Source organism: Macaca mulatta, chromosome 16, assembly GCF_049350105.2.
Source record: "Macaca mulatta isolate MMU2019108-1 chromosome 16, T2T-MMU8v2.0, whole genome shotgun sequence".
NCBI classification, from domain to species: Eukaryota; Metazoa; Chordata; class Mammalia; order Primates; family Cercopithecidae; genus Macaca; species Macaca mulatta.
This window is the reverse complement of record NC_133421.1, coordinates 51,378,866-51,397,905: the sequence shown is the minus strand read 5'-3', so window position 1 is coordinate 51,397,905 and position 19,040 is coordinate 51,378,866. Positions and strand designations below refer to the sequence as shown.

The window sequence follows — 19,040 nt, the reverse complement described above, 5'->3', positions numbered from 1 at the left end:
CTAAAATATCTGGCTGAATGCGGTGGCTCACGCCTGTAATACTTTGGGAGGCTGAGGTAGGCAGATCACCTGAGGTCGGGAGTTTGAGACCAGCCTGACCAACACGGAGAAACTCTGTCTCTACTAACAAATACAAAATTAGCCAGACATGGTGGTGCATGTCTGTAATCCCAGCCACTTGGGAGGCAGAGGCAGGAGAATCACTTGAACCTGGGAGGCGAAGGTTGCAGTGAGCCGAGATCACGCCATTGCACTCCAGCCTGGAGAACAAGAGTGAAACTCCACTACAAAAATATAAAAAATAAATAAATAAAATCTCTGGACATTTTCCTTCATTCTCCCTTATGTACATATTTGCCAACATGAAACAGCAAACTCGTCATTAGTCTCAATCACCACTAGGGGGAGGAATAAAAAGTTTTTTTTTTTTTTTTCCAGAACTGACTTCAAAGTTGTGGATGAGTGCTACCATTTATCCATAGGAAAAAAAACCCTAAAACTGATATACTAGTCTGCCTTGAAAAACATGTACTGGCTGGGCGTGGTGGCTCACACCTATGATCCCACCAGTACTTTGGGAGGCCAAGGTGGGTGGATCACCTGAGGTCAGGAGTTCAAGACGAGCCAGGCCAACATGATGAAACCCCACCTCTACTAAAAATACAAAAAATTAGCTGGGCGTGGTGGTGGGCACCTGTAATCTCAGCTACTTGGGAGGCTGAGACAGTAGAATCGCTTGAACCTGGGAGGCGGAGGTTGCAGTGAACCAAGATCACGTCACTGCACTCTAGCCTGGGCAACAAGAGTGAAACTTCGTCTCAAAAAAAAAAAAGAAAGAAAGAAAAAAAACATTTATTGCCCCTTTAGTAATTCCCTTACTTATAATACTTAACTAAATTTAAACCAAAAAAAAATTTTAATAAATTTTTTTAAAATTAAAAAAGAATTCCCACACACCAAATAAATTTGTTTTACTTAAGTTCGTTCTTTATTTATTTATTTATTTTTTGAGTCAGAGTCTCGCTCTGTTGCTGAGGCTGGAGTGCAGTGGTGCCATCTCAGCTCACTGCAACTTCTGCCTCCCGGGTTCAAGCGATTCTTTTTTTTTTTTTTTTTTGAGATGGAGTCTTGTTCTGTCACCCAGGCTGGAGTGCAGTTGATCTCCACTCACTGCAAGCTCTCCGCCTCCTGGGTTCACGCCATTCACCTGCCTCAGCCTCCCGAGTGGCTGGGACTACAGGCACCTGCCACCACGCCCGGCTAATTTTTTCTATTTTTAGTAGAGACGGGGTTTCACCATGTTAGTCAGGATGGTCTTGATCTCCTGACCTTGTGATCCACCTACCTCGGCCTCCCAAAGTGCTGGAATTACAGGCATGAGCCACTGCGCCTGGCTGTTCAAGCGATTATTGAGCCTCCATCCCCCAAGTAGGATTACAGGTGCCCGCCACCACACCCAGCTAATGTTTGTATTAGTAGAGACGGGGTTTCACCATGTTGCCCAGGCTGCTCTCGAACTCCTGACCTCAAGTGATCTGCTCACCTTGGCCTCCCAAAGTGCTAGGATTACAGGCGTGATCCACCACACTCGGCCTGTTTTAATTAAGTTCTTTAAAACTCAGCGTGTGTGTGTGTGTGTATGTATGAATATATGTATGTATACATACACATAAATATGTGTATATACATATATTTGCATGAATAGATACATATATGTGTGCATGAATATATATACATATATGAATATATTATATACACATATGTGTATGAATATATATACAAACATACACACACTCTTCTTCCAGTAATTTGTGCTAAAGTCAATTCATTTCATTCATTTGGCTGGAAATCACACACCCCAGGGTGATAGTGACATTGTTCAACTCTCCCTCTGGAGCCAGTGACACTTTAAACAACCTTGGTTTCCAATAAGTTTGGTTTCTGGAGCACTGGTAAATGGAATAACTGGTGTTTGTTTTTATAAGAAAAACTATCTGGGCAGTTGTGGAAAGGCAAGATACTTTGCTTCTAACAACTGATGAGTTCTGTCTGATTAACCTGTCAGTCACTTGGGCTTTGATGTCTCCTCAACTTCCTATGATGCTGCTCTTTTTCATCACTCACAGTCCCCTTTTGTCACTAGACATATGAAGATCACCGAGTGGCCTCAGAGACACGCAGAAGTCTAAAGGCATAGTGACATTAAGAACAACAAAATGTTGACCCACCTACTGGTATTTTGGATCCTGCTTCTTTCCAAACTGTCCTTGACTCCTTGAGTGCCCTGAAATTGTTCATCTGTGTTCTGTTTTCCAGGGTCACAAAGAGTCAGCAGCTTAAAAAGCAATAAACATGTTTCAGTACTTTGATGAGAGAATTCCCATTCTCTTCACTCTCACACTATTTTCAAAGCTATTCCTGCTAAATATATAGAAATAACCAGACCTACCAGGATTTCCCTTTACATGTTTCCTATCTGCTAACCCATCTCTTATCTGGAGGTCTTTTTTTTTGTTTTGTTTCTTGTTTTGTTTTTATTTTGAGACAGAGTCTGGCTCTCTCACCAGGCTGGAATGCAGTGGCGAGATCCTGGCTCACAGCAACCTCTGCCTCTTGGCTTCAAGAGATTCTCCTGCCTCAGCCTCCTGAGTAGCTGGCACTACAGGCGTGCACCACCACACCCAGCTAATTTTTGTATTTTTAGTAGAGACAGGGTTTCACCATGTTGGCCAGGATGGTCTCGATCTTTTGACTTGGTGATCCACCCGCCTCAGCCTCCCAAAGTGCTGGGATTACAGGTGTGAGCCACTGTGCCCAGCTTATCTGAGGTCTTTACCCAAAAATGTTGGTCTCCAGGAACCTACCCCAGACAGGGTACAAGTGGAGAGTAAGCAGACAAGATAGAAATTTTTAAAATATCCACTCTCCCCGTCCTATATGAATATGAAGACAGCAGATCTTTGTGGCAGGAGTCATGGCCCTTGGGTTCCAGTCTAAGTGTTATTCAGACTAACCTAAGAGAATCTTTTTCTTTTTTCTTTCTTTCTTTTTTTTGAGACAGGGCCTCACCGTGTTGCCCAGACTGGAGTGTGGTAGCATGGTCTCGACTCACCGCAACCTCTGCTTCCCAGGCTCAAGAGATGCTTGTGACTCAGCCTCCTGAGTAGCTGGGATTACAGATGTGTGTCACTACCACTGGGCTAATTTTTGTATTTCTAGTAGAGACGGGGTTTCACCATGTTGGCCAGGCTGGTCATGAACCCCTGACCTCAAATGATCCACCCTCCTCGATCTCCCAAGGTGCTGGGATTACAGGTGTGAGACACTGCGCCCTAACACTAAGAGAACCTTGCACTTCAGTTTCCTCATCCATAAAATAAGAACGATAATACCTACCACTGGGGATGCTATGAAAATAAAATAGATTACAACAAAGGTTACAATACTTAGGAAATAGCAAAAGTAAAACAAGTGAAAGTCTATGCTCTTTATTCAAGAGACTATTGGCTCTACTTATCCCAAGTTTAACATAATTCTAACAAACTTAGTTAATTATATTTCCTAGCCTACAGCAAATTAAAGCAACAAATGTGGAGTTTGGAGATGGGAGCAAGATGTGTAAAAGTGAGAAGGAGGCACAAAAATTTACTACATGCTCCCTGAAGTATAAGATCCAGAGGCCTTTGTATGGGCAAACACTCCTTAGCAGAAGCTTAAGATAGCACTGTATCATGATGCTTCACCATAACAGGTGTTCAGAAAAATACCACTGTCACCAAGGTTAGAATATGTTTAGAATATAATCAAAATAGATATTTAGAATATCATGAAGTCTGTAATGTTTTCATTCAATATAATTAAAATTTTAAGAACTAAGAAATTAAAGAAATAAACTTCAATTGTCTGAAAAATTCATTTAGATAGAGATGGCTTTTTCTCTAATGCTAAAAAAGGATGGTGACGTTTTTAAGGAAAAAATAAATATGGTATCATTGTTTTATATCCTATGTACTAATAGATGGTTTCCAGCAGTGGCCACCATCAATTCCCTCCCTTCTGTCCACCTTGACACACCTCCTATAAGGAGCTGGAGTCTATTTTCCCGCCCAATGAATCTGGGCTGGCCTCGTGACTTTCTTTGATCAACAGAAAGCAGCGAAAAGTGATACAATCCTAGGGTCAGGACTAACTTTTAAGAGGTCTGGTAGTTTTACCTTTCACTTGCAAAGTCAGCTGCTATGCTGTAGAGAAGCTTGGGTGAGACTATTTATTGAATGATGACAAGTCAAGTGCAAAGAGAGGCCACCTGGAGGAGCTCAAGGTACAAGACATGTAAGTAGAGGCTTCTTGGACCTTCTTGCCCAGTCCAACCTCCAGCTGACTGCAAACAAGTGAGTGATGCTAGCCAGTGGCCATGTGGAACAGAAGATTCACTCAGGGGAACCCTGTCAAATTCCTGACCCACAGAATTGCGAGAAATAATAAACTATTGTTATTTTAAGCCATTAGGTTTTGGGCTTTGTTGTTGTTGTTATGCAGCAATAGATAATAAAACATAATACATAAAAAAGTTATTTCAGGCCGGGTATGGTAGCTCACACCTGTAATCCCAACACTTTGGGAGGCCAAGGTGGGCGGATCACGAGATCAGGAGTAAATACAAAAATTAGCCGGGCATGGTGGCGTGCACCTGTAGTCCCAGCTACTCGGGGGGCTAAGGCAGAAGAATCACTTGAACCCGGGAGGCGGAGGTTGCAGTAAGCTGAGATGGTGCCACTGTACTCCAGCCTGGGTGACAGAATAAGATTCTATCTTTAAAAAAAAAAAAAAAAAAAAGTGATTTCTAATAGTTTTCTAGCAAACTCTAATTTTCTATGGAAACAGAAATATTAGGATATAAGTAAATTTTTTGTGCCTTTTTTGTTTTTGAGGCAGGGTCTCACTCTGTTGCCCATGCTAGAGTACCGTCACATGATTTCAGCTCACTGTAATCTCAACTTCCTGAGCTCAGGTGATCCTCCCACCTCAGCCTCCCGAGTAGTGGGGACTACAGGCACACGCCACCATGCCTAGCTAATTTTGATATCTTTTATAGAGACAGGGTTTCGCTGTGTTGCCCAGGCTGGTCTCGAACTCCTGGGCTCAAGCGATTAACCCGTCTTGGCCTCCCGAAGTGCTGGGATTACAGGCGTAAACCACTGCACCTGGCTGTGTCTTCTCTTTATATAAAAACAAATGACAGCTGGACATGGTGGCTCTTGCCTGTAATCCCAACACTTTGGGAGGCCAAGGCAGGTGGACTGCTTGAGCTCAAGAGTTTGAGAGCAGTCTGGGCAACATAATGAAACCCCATCTCTATGGGGAAAAAAAAAAAAAAAAAGATAAAGAAATAAATACTGGCTGGGCGTGCTGAGACCCCATCTCTACAATTCACAAAATTAGCTGGGTATACTGGTACAGCCTGTAGTCCCAGCTACTCAGGGGTCTGTGGCGGGAGGATCGCTTGAGTCCAGAAGATTGAGGCTGCTGTGAGCCATGATAGTGCCACTTCACTCCAGCAAAAATAAATGCCAATGCTTTTCCAAATGTTCTAAGTGAGGACTGAAGCCTCACTAAGATTCAGCATTGTACAATGAAAGAACAACAGACCAGGAATCAGGAGACCTGCCCCTAACCAACTTGGCCCTTGGTTGTAGCACAACAAGTTGAGGGGTGGCAGGGAGAGCTATCTGTCCTGTATAGGCAATAAAAGGGTGATATGGCCAGGCACGGTGGCTCACACCTATAATCCTAGCACTTCGGGGGGCCGAGGCAGGTGGATCACCTATGGTCAGGAGTTCAAGACCAGCTGGGCCAACATGGTGAAACCCTGTCTCTACTAAAAATACAAAAAATTAGCTGGGCATGGTGGCACGTGACTGTAGTCCCAGCTACTCGGGAGGCTGAGGCAGGAGAACTGCTTGAACCTGGGAGGCAGAGGTTGCAGTGAGCAGAGATTGTGCCACTGTACTCCAGCCTGGGCAACAGAGTGAGACCCCATCTCAAAATAAATAAAATAAAATAAAAAATGAAAAAAGAGGATAACTGTTAAGCAGAGAATTTTAAAACAGTAACAAAACCCAGTAAAAGCTGGCCTGCATTTTATCATCATGGGCCAGATATTCTAAATAATACCAGTAATAACATCCGCCTTCCAATGGGGCAGACCTCTCCTACCCCACTCGCATCTTGACATCGCTGGGCCTCAGGAAGTTTACATCACTGGGCTTAAGCGTCACACTCTGTAAATTGACAGGCTAATCCATGTCTAAGGGATCTTCCAACTCTAAGATTCTATAATTCAAGAGGCAGCCAGCTCTCTGAGTGTGAACTTGTTTAAATTCATTAATTCATTCATCCCCTCATTCCTTCACTGACCATTTATTGATTTCCTTCTATGTACTGGTCATCATGCTAGGTGCTGGGACACAGGAGGAGTCAGACGACAGCCCTGTCCTTAAGGAGGAGCCTCTCTGCAGGCTATACTTCCCAGCCAGCTCCTATGGTGTCTGCTCACCTCCTCTGAGGGGTTTTCTTTGATCCACCAGGTCCCTCAGTCCCCAACTGGTATTTGAGCTACTTATGGGCAGAGTTTGTGGCTTATTCATCATCAGAATCCAGAGTCTAGGCAAGGTGCAATGGCTCAAGCCTATAATCCCAACACTTTGGGAGGCCGAGGCGGGCGGATCACCTGAGGTCAGGAGTTTGAGACCAGCCTGACCAACATGAAGAAACCCCGTATCTACTAAAAATACAAAATTAGCCGGGCATGGTGGTTCAAGCCTGTAATCCCAGCTACTCAGGAGACTGAGGCAGAAGAATCACTTGAACCCCGGAGGTGGAGGTTATGGTGAGCCGAGATCACACCATTGCACTCCAGCTTGGGCAACAAACTCTGTCTCAAAAAAAAAAAAAAAAAAAAAACCCAGAGTCTAGATAGCCTCTGGCTCCGCAGGTGTTTGTTGAATGAGTGAATGAATGAATGAACGAATAAGCAACTTAGAATGGAGATTAATACCTATCCAAGATACTTTATTCAGTAAATTGAGCCACGCAAAATTGCCAATACTTGACCATTTTAACTAATAAAACAGCAATTTAATATGGGTCAATTTGATACATATGAATTTACAGAGAAGGACATGGGCTGTGTGTTGGGTCTGGACTGGGAGGCAGAGAGTATCTACCTTGAAATTCCATCATGGAGGACTGATTTCCTAAAGCTAAGAGCACCTTGCTATGAGTCGGTTGCATATATACGTCAGTCCCTCCACACAGGTTAGGGGCAATGTCAAACCAGCACTGGGTTCCTGCTTAGGCTGCCCCTTCCTCCCACTTAGGTTACCTGATGGCTCATCTCTGACTGATCCCCAGTGCTTACTTCGGAGACTTGGGTGAAAGGTTTCCAGCCATAACCATTTCTTTTCCTGGATCTTTTGCCACAATGTCCCCCTTGAAAGTCTCTTACCATTCTTGGAAATCTTGGTAGGGTTGGGCACTTGCCACTGGTGTCTGGCTGCTGACCCCCTGAAAGCTGTAGGACAGGAGGAATATAGTTTAAAGATGGAGGGCCCACAGCTGGAGGTAAGTTGTAGACATCCGTAAACTCTCTTGAAGTGGCCCATAAAGACATGCGCTCTTCCTGCTCCTTCTGTTTCATCTCAACTTCATCTAATATCTGCTCGATATTCCTCAGCCTATCATCGTTCTCATGCATTATTGTCTGCATAATCTTTAGATCCAGCACACACTTACTGATGAGATACTCCTCAGCCATGGACCTGTTGTTCAAATTGCTCTTGGCTTCTCTGGTTGACTCGGGAAGGCTAAGTGAACTGAGTGAACCATTTTGCCAGTCCCAGTCCTCAAAAGAGTACTCTGTCTCAGCTTTTGAAGAGCTCTCATCCTCACTGCAAAAACAACACGCCTCTCTCTCCATCTTATCCAACTCTTCTTCCATGGATTGCAATTCATCTACCTGGTTAGGTCCGTCTGCCTCCAAAGATGAAGCAGCTCCTGGGGGCTCTTCTATGTCATCTTCCAAAGTCAAGCAGCCTGAGTAGATCTCGTTGATTTCAAAACTGCAGAGGCTTGCCTGACCTGTGCTGGGGCTGCTGGCCTCTTCTGCCATAAATGGAGTAGGGCAAGGAGCATCTTGATTCTGAGTCTCCCTGGCCATCAGACATGGATCTGGGGCCTGAGGATCTAGTGTCCCCTCGGTGAATAAAGAGTGAACCCTTGGTGAATGAGGTTGACTGCCTATTGAAAAGAACAGCAAAATTCAACTCATTAAAATGAACATATTTGGCCGCTAAGCAGCCTTGGTTTGTTCAAAAGGCAAAGATTGTCAAAAAAAAAAAAAAAAGCTTTTTATTTTCCCATACCCTTCCCAGTTGTGGAAGACTACTGGATACACTCACAAAAGGTGAGGGAGTATGTGTCACCTAGGTGAAAGCTCCTATTTTGACATGGAATGAGGCAGAAATTGTTGTCAGGGCAGGGGTCTATCCATGGAAGAAATATTCTAAACTTTATTGTGTGCCCAAACATGCGTAACTGCCAGGACATGCGAATTATAGGCCCCTGAATCTTGTTTTGTTTTGTTTTATAGAGATAGGGTCTTGCTATGTTGCCTGGATTGCTCTCAAATGTCTGGCTTTAAGTGATCCTCCCATCTAACTCTCCCAAAGTGCTGGGATTACAGGTGTGAGCCACCGTGCCCAGCTCCCCTGAATCTTAAGGACCACATTCATAGCCTTCTTTCCACACAAAAGAGTTTGACTATTTCTCAGTTAAAGTTATGCTCTTGGTGAGCATCTGATAAAAGTAGCCTAGGGCAGGGCGCAGTGGTTCACGCCTGCAATCCCAACACTTTGGGAGGCCAAGGCGGGTGGATCACCTGAGGTCAGGAGTTCAAGACCAGCCTGACCAACATGGTGAAACCCCACCTCTACTAAATACAAAAAATTAGCCAGGCATGGTGGTGCATGCCTGTAGTCCCAGCTACCTGGGAGGCTGAGGCAGGAGAATTGCTTGAACCTGGGAGGCAGAGGCTACAGTAAGCCAAGATTGCGCCATTGCACTCCAGCCTGAGCAACAAGAGTGAAACTCTGTCTCAAAAAAAAAAAAAAAAAAAAGTAGCCTAGATACCACCCAAGGAGCCATTACATTATGGGAGTAATAAAAAAACTAAAAAAATAATGCTAGGATTGACCACCCACCACCCCTGGTTTACAGGTGTACAGCTTACAGAGAATGGGATGAAGCAGCCCAAGTAATGAGGTTACGGGGCCACCCTGGAGGCCTCCAGCACTGCTGACAGAGAGTCAGAGTGAATGGTCATTTGGCTGGAATTGGAAGGCCTGGGTTCCAGTTCTATAACAAGTTCTCTGTGATCCTGAACAGGTTACAACCTGTCTGACCCTTAGTTTTCTCATCTGTAATATGAAGGAATTAAGCCTGACGACTGCAAGGTCCTTTCCAGTTCTAAATTCTAAGGTTTTCAAATGTACTAAAATGTAGTAAAACTGCTTGGGCAAAGTGGCTCACACCTGTAATCCAAATGCTTTGGGAGGATGAAGTGGGAGGGCTGCTTGAGGCCAGGAGTTCAAGACCAACCTGGGCAACGTAATGAGACCTCATTTCTAAAAAAAAAACTTTTTTAGGCCAGGTGTGGTGGCTCATGCCTGTAATTCCAGCACTTTGGGAGGACCAGGTAGGAGGATTGCTTGAGTTCAGGAGTTCAAGACCAGTCTGGGCAACATCGTGAGACCTTGTCTCTACTAAAAATTTTAAAAATTAGGCTGGGCGCAGTGGCTCATGACTGTAATCCCAGCACTTTGGGAGGCCGAGGTGGGTGGATCACGAGGTCAGGAGATCGAGACCATCCTGGCCAACATGGTGAAACCCCATCTGTACTAAAAATACAAAAATTAGCTGGGCATGGTGGTGCGTGCCTGTAATCCCAGCTACTTGGGAGGCTGAGGCAGGAGAATCGCTTAAACGAGGGAGGCAGAGGTTGCAATGAGCTGAGATCATGCCACTGCACTCCAGCCTGGCGACAGAGCGAGACTCATCTCAAAAAAAAAAAAAAAAAAATTAAAACAATTAGCTAGGTGTGGTAGTACACACCTGTAGTCCCAGCTACTTGGGAGGCCAAGGCAGGAGGATTACTTGAGCCTGGGAGATTGAGGCTGCAGTGAGCTATGATTGTACCACTGCACTCCAGCCTGAGAAACAGAGTAAAACCATGTCTCAAAAAAAAAAAAAAAACCTTAAAAAAAATTAGCAGGATATGGTGGCATGTACCTATAGTCCTGCCTACTCGAGAGGCTTGAGCCCAGGAATTGGAGGCTGCAGTAAGGTATAACTGTGCCTCATACTCCAGTCTGGGCGACAGAGTAAGATCCTGTCTCTTAAAAAAAAAAAAAAAAAAAAATGGTAATTTTCTTCTTTAAACTATTCCAAATTCTCTATAATGAGCATTTTTATTTGTGAAACAATTAGATAAAATTTTAAGAGTAATCATGCTAGAAATAAACTCAATTATTATGACTTAGTTCTAGATCCACACTAGGTATATATATATGGAGCCCAAAAAGTTTACCTTAATAATTCCAAGGATCTTGATTTTCTTCCTAAGGCATCCATCTTTTCCCAGTATAAGTTGCATCTACAGTGGCCAGGCACGGTGGCTCATGCTTGTAATCCTAGCACTTTGGGAAGCCAAGACAAGCAGATCACTTGAGGCCAGGAGTTCAAGACCAGCCTGGCCAATATGGTGAAACCCTGTCCCTACTAAAAATACAAAAATTAGGCCAGGTGCAGTGGCTCACATCTGTAATCCTAGCATATTGGGAGGCCGAGGCAGGCAAATCACCTGAGGTCAGTTCGAGACCAGCCTGGCCAACATGGAGAAACCCTGCCTCTACTAAAAATACAAAAATTAGCCAGACGTGGTGGCATGCCCCTGTCATCCCAGCTACCCAGGAGGCTGAGGCAGGAGAATTGCTTGAACCTGGGAGGCAGAGGTTGTAGTGAGCGGAGACCCTGCCACTACACTCTAGCCTGGGTGACAGAGCAAGATTCCCTCTCAAAAAAACAAAAACAAAAACAAAAACAAAACAAAAATTAGCCAGGCAAGCTGGTACACACCTGTAATCCCAGCTACTCAGGAGGCTGAGGCATAAGAATCTCTTGAACCCAGGAAGTGGAGGTTGCAGTGAGCTGAGATTGTGTCACTGCGCTCCAGCCTGGGCAACAGAGCTAGACTTTATCTCACAAAACAAACAAACAAGTTATATCTACAGTTTAGAGGAGTCAATTAGTTGTAGCTCATGTGACTCTCAGAACACATTTGTGTCAAAGTAACACAACCTGTGAATTAAGGCCATACCCATTTCCTTTAGCTCTATGATTTCCATGTCAGGGGTCTCTCTGGTATGTTCTGAAGTCAGTCCTAGATAGACATTGACATCAGGATGGAGTCCATATCTCTGCACTCTGGGGCTCTCGGTTGGTTGAGTTCTCTGGGTTCCAGTAAAATCCTGTAACACAGGGAATATTGTCAAGGACATAGTCTCAGTCATCCTGAATGTCACTGGTGCTTTAGAAACCATCTAAGTATCTGATAAACTCCCTCTTAGTCCTGTTGGGTAGACTGACTTTAGTCCTAATTAACTAGTTTATTGTAATTGCCAGTACCTTAAAAGCAATAATAATAGCTACCATTCATAGAATCTCCACTAAGTGCCTGCAGTGTGCCCCTACTATGCCTATGTGTTGAACCTCCCTAGCTCCCTTCCTCAGTTCCATGCTGCTTTCACCAAGTTAAGCAGTTAGGCTATTCTCAAGAACACAGAAATAGTGTAATAAAATGAGAATTTCGAAAATTTCTTATAACCTGGTCTCCAGCTTCTTCTTAGTCTCTAACTCCCTACTTTCCTGAGTTAGGTAAGCAGAAATAAACTCCCAACAACTTCAGGGCTTGCCTTTAAATCATTCTTCAGAATATACCGGATATCTTGAAGGTTCATAGTTCGGTCTTTCTGCTTGATGTGGATGCCCAACTTAACAATATCATAATAAGGTTTCGGAAGCCTCACATCAGCTTCTAAATAATTCCCCAACACTATGGCTTCTTTAATAACTGAGCCATCTAAGCCATTCCAGGGTATGTCATCTGTAAGGAAAAAGTCATACAAAGGAGTAACATTAGAAAATCAGAGAGTAGAGTGGGGGGAAAAGAAATTAGATGAAGCTGGGTAACCTTAGGCAAGTTACTTAACTCCTTTATTTTTTTTTTCTAACCCACTGTACTTTAGAAACAATTCATTGCTTTATATATTAATTTCTTTCTGTAGGAAAACTACCCAGAGGGGCCGGGCACGATGGCTCACGCCTGTAGTCCCAGCACTTTTGGAGGCCGAGGTGGGTTGATCACGAGGTCAAGAGATTGAGACCATCCTGGCCAACATGGTGAAACTCCCTCTCTACTAAAAATACAAAAATTAGCCGGGCATGGTGGCCGGTGCCTATACTCCCAGCTACTCGGGAGGCTGAGGCAGGAGAATCACTTGAACCTGGGAGGCAGAGGTTGTAGTGAGCTGAGATTGTGCCACTGCACTCCAGCCTGGCAACAAAAACAGAAAACAAAAAACAAACAAACAAAAAAACTACCTGGAAGGTCAATTCATAAGTGAGAAGCCACTTTACCCATTTACCAGGGAGATCCCTGCCACAGAGATAGGAAACAACAGTGTCGGCAACACGTACATATGGGCTCCCCGCTGGCACGGGAGCCCAATACTCATCTCACATATATTGTCATTTTGCCTCTGGGACTGCAAACACCATACAAAAGCAGACCTTGGCCGGGCACGGTGGCTCACACCTGTAATCCTAGCACTTCGGGAGGCTGAGGCGGGTGGATTACCTGAGGTCAGGAGTTTGAAACCAGCCTGGCCAACACAGTGAAATCCCATCTCTACTAAAAATACAAAAATTAGCTGGGTGTGGTGGCGAGCACATGTAATCTCAGCTATTTTGGGAGGCTGACACAGGAGAATTGCTTCAACCCAGGAGGCGGAGGTTGCAGTGAGCTGAGATCGCACCACTGCACTCCAGCCTGGGCAACAGAGTAAGACTCCATCTTAAAAAAAAAAAAAAAAAAAGTCTTGGCCGGGCGCGGTGGCTCACGCCTGTAATCCCAGCACTTTGGGAGGCCGAGACGGGCGGATCACGAGGTCAGGAGATCGAGACCATCCTGGCTAACACGGTGAAACCCCGTCTCTACTAAAAAATACAAAAAACTAGCCGGGCGCGGTGGCGGGCGCCTGTAGTCCCAGCTACTCGGGAGGCTGAGGCAGGAGAATGGCGTGAACCCGGGAGGCGGAGCTTGCAGTGAGCTGAGATCCGGCCACTGCACTCCAGCCTGGGCGACAGAACGAGACTCCGTCTCAAAAAAAAAAAAAAAATAATAAATAAATAAATAAATAAAAAGTATTGCGTGGTGGCTCACGCCTGTAATCCCAGCACTTTGGGAGGCTGAGGTGGGTGGATCACGAGGTCAGGAGATCCAGACCATCCTGGCTAACATGGTGAAACCTCGTCTGTACTAAAAATACAAAAAATTAGCCGGGCATGGTGGCATGCGCCTGTAGTCCCAGTTACTTGGGAGGCTGAGGCAGGAGAATCGCTTGAACCTGGGAGGCAGAAGTTGCAGTGAGCCGAGATCCCGCCACTGTACTCCAGCCTGGGCGACAGAGCAAGACTCTGTCAAAAAAAAAAAAAAGGAGCCCTTAATGAATGTGATTTTACTGTGTGTGTACGTCTTCCTCTTGAGGGATTCTTTCCATCTTCAGATATGTGACTACTTTCTCCACATCAGAGCAGTGGGTTTGGAAGTACATCCATTTCTTTCAAGTGACACTGTTCATACATCTAATGGACCCAGGGTGTGTTTAATTTCATAGTTTACTTCTCAGAGGCTAGTCTTTCCCCCTAATTTACAAGTTCTCAAGGGATACCTCACAAAGATCATAAGTACTGATACCAATATTCAGGTTAAAAAGTTTGGTTCAGCTGGGCGTGGTGGCTCACACCTGTAATCCCAGCACTTCGGGAGGCCGAGGCGGGTGGATCACAAGGTCAAGCGATCGAGATCAGCCTGGCCAATATTTTAAAACCCCATCTCTACTAAAAATATAAAAATTAGTTGGGTGTGGTGGTGTGCACCTGTAATCTCAGCTACTCGGGAGGCTGAGGCAGAAGAATCGCTCAGACCCGGGAGGCAGTGGTTGCAGTGAGCCAAGATCGAGCCACTGCATGTCAGCCTGGGTGACAGAGCAAGACTCTGTCTCAAAAAAAAAGTAAAAAATAAAAAAATTTTAAAAATAAAAATAAATATTTTGTTTGGATTAAATGCATTGTCACTGATAAGCAGATGGGATGGGCTTTGCTGAGTCCTTTTTTTTTTTCTTTTGAGACACAGTCTTACTTCATTACCCAGGCTGGAGTGTAGTGGCGCTATCTCAGTTCACTGCAACCTCTGCCTTCCAGGTTCAAGAGATTCTCCTGCCTCAGCCTCCCAAATAGCTGGGACTACAGGCATGCACCACCATGCCCAGCTAATTTTTGTATTTTTAGTAGAGATGGGGTTTCACCATGTTGGCCAGGCTGGTCTTGAACTCCTGATCTCAGGTGATCCACCCGCCTCAACCTCCCAAAGTGCCGGGATTACAGGCGTGAGCCACTGCTCCCAGCCAAGAAATCTCTTTTTAGTAAGTCTGTTATTTTCATACAAGTAAGTAACTCCTGTTGGGGGAGAAAAATACAATCTAAGAATAGGGACTTTGGTCAACCATTAATGATCTTGATCTACCTGTTAAAATCTCCTGAATGATCATAGAAAAGCTGTAGATGTCCGACTTCACTGTGGCTGCCTTCTGTAAGATCACTTCTGGTGCGGCCCAGTTGTACAGCTGGGTAGGAAGGGGCACTCGAGTCAGGTCCCTCTGTTCACCTCTGTCCTTGCTAGGGAAGGAAACACACAAGTCAGGGCTCATGCCTTAAAGGGTCATTCATTCATTCATTCATTCATTCATTCATTCATTCATTCATTCAAAGTCTTGTCATGTCACCCAGGCTGGAGAGCAGCAGCGTGATCTCGGCTCACTGCAACCTCTGCTGCCTCCCAGGTTAAAGCGAATATCCTGCTCAGCCTCCCAAGTAGCTAGGATTACAGGTGTGTGTCACCAGGTCCAGCTAATTTTTGTATTTTAGTAGAGATGAGGTTTCGCCATGTTGGCCAGGCTCGTGGGTCTTTTAATCAACATACTGCATTTGTGAAAACTTTGCCTCTGAAGGCCGACAACCTCTTTGAGCTCCTGGAAACCTAGCTAGACAATGAGCTAATCCACACTGCTTCAGAGCTGTTCCAACACCTGCAATTCCTTACTGTTCCACCTAGGCCCTCTCCCCCAACTTCATCTGGCAACTCTACTGCTCGCCCACTCCACTCAAGTCACAGGGGCCTTCTTTCAGTTCCTCCAACATACCTAGCACATTAGCCCTTCAAGTCTTTGCACTGGCAGCTTCTGCCAGGTATGCCCTGCCCACAGATCCTAGGGTGACTAGCTACTTTTTGTGACTATTTGTCTGAAAGTCACTTCCTCAAGGAGGCCCTCCCTGACTGCCAAAAGTAGTCCTGTTTTATTGGTTTCAGAGCACTTATTATCTGAATTTGTGTTCATTTATTTAGTTTATTATGTCTCCCCTCCATTCTAGAGAGTCAGCTCCATGAGAGTAAGCACCTCATCTGCCTTTATCACTGTACTCCTGGGCTTACACCAGGGCCTTGATGCTTGCTGTTGAATAAATGAATGCAAACTCTTTCAAGAGCCCCCTCAACCCCCATCTGCTTTATCAAAGCCATCTGGGACTTCTCCAACTCCTCATGATTTCTTTTCTGAACTCCTGCCCTTTTGAGAATGCGCCCTCTCAGTTTAGCATTCAAGGGTTCACTCATAGGCTTAAATAACTCATCTTCCCAACCAGACTCCTTAAGAGCTAAGTCAGAGCATCCTAAATGTCTTCTGGCCCAGCAAGAGTCCTCAGGGTAAACTCAGCACTGACTTCAGCCTACAGCTGTCATGACAATCAAATGAGATCATGGATGTAGAAACACTTGGTGAGCCATAAAGCGCTCTTTCATGTAAAGAATTAGTATGAATATTATGGGAGGCATTCAGTCAAGACTTAATGACTGGCAGTTGATAACTAAGAATTAAGCTTTTAAAAAGCAAGTGACAGCAAGTTTTTTGTTAGTCTGGAAAAAGGACAGATTTTAGAGGATGAGATGGGCTTCTCAGATTTGAGCAAACTTCCCTAAATAAAGTTTCTTCCAGTAAATCTTTGGATAGAGGGCAGTCAGTTCATGAAGTCATGAAGGTGTAAAAGCTAGTATTGACTTTAGTTGTATTGCTGAAAAGTCACCTATGGCCTGGTATAGTGTGAACAGTGTGGATATGCATACAAATTTAATACATAAATATTTTTATATTGAACCCGGGAGGCAGAGGTTGCAGTGAGCCAAGACTGAGCCACTGCACTCCAGCCTGGGTAACAGAGCGATACTCCGTCTCAAAAAAAAAAAAAAAAAAAAAAAAAAGGCCAGGTGTGGTGGCTCATGCCTGTAATCCCAGCACTTTGGGAGGCCAAGGCGGGTGGATCACTTGAGGTCATGAATTCAAGACCAGCCTGGCCAACATGGAGAAACCCCATCTCTACTAAAAACACAAAAATTAGCCAGGCATGGTGGCACACGCCTGTAATCTCAGCTACTCAGGATGCTCAGGTAGAATTACTTGAATCCGGGAGGTGGAGGTTGCTGTGAGCCGAGATTGCACCACTGCATTCCAGACTGGGAGACAGAGCAAGACTCTGTCACAAAAAAAAAAAAAAAAAGGAGCTGAAGGGTAGGAGAAACTGTTGTATCACTTTTATACCAAGAGATGGAACACCGTCCTTGACAATGACATTCAACAAACTGATATGCCCTAGTAGAGTGTTACCAAAAATAAATGTGGGATTGAAGGCTATTTTGGGTTGGTGAATAATCAACTCATGTTATCAGCTTTCAAAGAAGGGTATGTTGTTTCACCTGCAATGGCTTGCTGACTGACATTTCTGACACTTCTACCTGAAGTTCCATCCTGAGGTCACTCCTAGACATTCACAGACCCTTGGTTACCTCCTACCCCCTCACTTGGCCAGTTGTTGACCCCAGCAACTCCATGCATTTCACTTTATTCCCTCCCATTTTGGCTCCATGGTCACCACTAGGCCCTGTCTCATGGTCTCCTGGCTGGTGTTCCTGTCCTCAACCTCCAATCCATTCTGCCCCTATGTCCTGGAGACATCCTCTGCCAACTGGTTAAGGCCCATCTATGTCTCTAACCAATCAATTGGGTAACTTCACACTATTGCTTCACCCCTGGGTGGCTCAGTTTCCTCAACTATATAAGGACAGCATTGGGCTGGGCCATTTCCAAAGTTCCATTTCATTCTAGGATTCACATTTCTATTGAAGAGCAAAAGGAGAAGAAACTGTGGGACCTTTCTCTCTACATCAGATGGCGCTCCATCACTGACAAAAGTGCACACCCCTTAGCTTCCACTGCTCCTCAACACACATAGCCAGAGAGGTCAACCCTGCTCTGAACCATTTCAAATTCTTCCTTCAACTAGGTCATCCAATCATTTAAGAAACATTTACTGGTCAGGTATAGTGGCTCACGCCTGTAATCCCAGTACTTTGGGAGGCCAAGGCAGGAGGACTGCCTGAGCCCAGCAGATTGAGATTGTAGTGAGTCACTATACTATTGTCTGGGCAAAAGAGAGAGATCCTGTGTCCCCCACCCCCAAAAAAGAAGGCTGGGTGTGGTGGCTCGCACTTGTAATCCCAGTACTTTGGGAGGCAGATCGCATGAGTCCAGGAGTTCAAGTCCAGGCTGGGCAACACGGCATGACCCCATCTCTATAAAAAATACAGAAATTGGCCGGGCGCGGTGGCTAACGCCTGTAATCCCAGCACTTTGGGAGGCAGAGGCAGGCGGATCACAAGGTCAGGAGTTTGAAACTATCCTGGCTAACATGGTGAAACCCCATCTCTACTAAAAATACAAAAAATTAGCCGGGCATGGTGGTGGGCACCTGTAGTCCCAGCTACTCGGGAGGCTGAGGCAGGAGAATGGCGTAAACCTGGGAGGTGTAGCTTGCAGTGAGCCGAGATCTCACCACTGCACTACAGCCTGGGCAACAGAGCAAGACTCTGTCTCAAATAATAATAATAATAATAATAATACAAAAATTAGCCAGATATGATGGCATGTGCCTGTAGTCCCAGCTACTCATGAGGCTGAGGTAGGAAGATCGCTTGACGCTGGGAAGTTGCACTGAGCTGAGATCGTGCCACTGCACTCCAGCCTGGGCGATAGAGCAAGATCTTGTCTCAAAAAAATAAAAAATGAGGCCGGGCGCGGTGGCTCAAGCCTGTAATCCCAGCACTTTGGGAGGCCGAGACGGGCGGATCACAAGGTCAGGAGATCGAGACCATCCTGGCTAACACGGCGAAACCCCGTCTCTACTAAAAACACACACAAAAAAATTAGCCGGGCGAGGTGGCGGCGCCTGTGGTCCCAGCTACTCGGGAGGCTGAGGCAGGAGAATGGCGGGAACCCGGGAGGCGGAGCTTGCAGGGAGCTGAGATCTGGTCACTGCACTCCAGCCTGGGCGACAGAGCGAGACTCCGTCTCAAAAAAAAATAAAAAAATAAAAAATAAATAAAAATAAATAAATAAAAAATGAAAAATATTTACTGAGCACTTACCACATGTGGCAGGCCCAGAGCTGGTGATGAACTCCCCATCTGGTGGGGCAGACACACTTGTATAGAAATGACTGTGGTACATTTGCGTGAAGCAAGTGAGGAGAGGAATATG

The 19,040-nt window shown here is 45.1% G+C and overlaps 1 protein-coding gene across 13 annotated transcripts in view; it reads right to left on the bottom strand.

Moving 5' to 3' along the window:
* The window catches only part of TEX14 (testis expressed 14, intercellular bridge forming factor), a 138,437-nt gene that overhangs the window by 35,491 nt on the left and 83,906 nt on the right, over window positions 1-19,040 (bottom strand). For 11 of the 13 annotated variants that reach the window (XM_077970850.1, XM_077970851.1, XM_077970852.1 and 8 more), the window contains 5 exons: window positions 14,921-15,072; window positions 12,030-12,220; window positions 11,435-11,585; window positions 7,508-8,298; window positions 2,229-2,335 (listed from right to left, as the gene is read on the bottom strand). In XM_077970850.1, coding sequence (XP_077826976.1) covers window positions 2,229-2,335; window positions 7,508-8,298; window positions 11,435-11,585; window positions 12,030-12,220; window positions 14,921-15,072 — 1,392 coding nt within the window. Of the gene's footprint in view, window positions 1-2,228; window positions 2,336-7,384; window positions 8,299-11,434; window positions 11,586-12,029; window positions 12,221-14,920; window positions 15,073-19,040 lie in introns of all 13 variants that reach the window. The other 2 variants (XM_077970849.1, XM_077970853.1) reach the window with 1 other exon arrangement.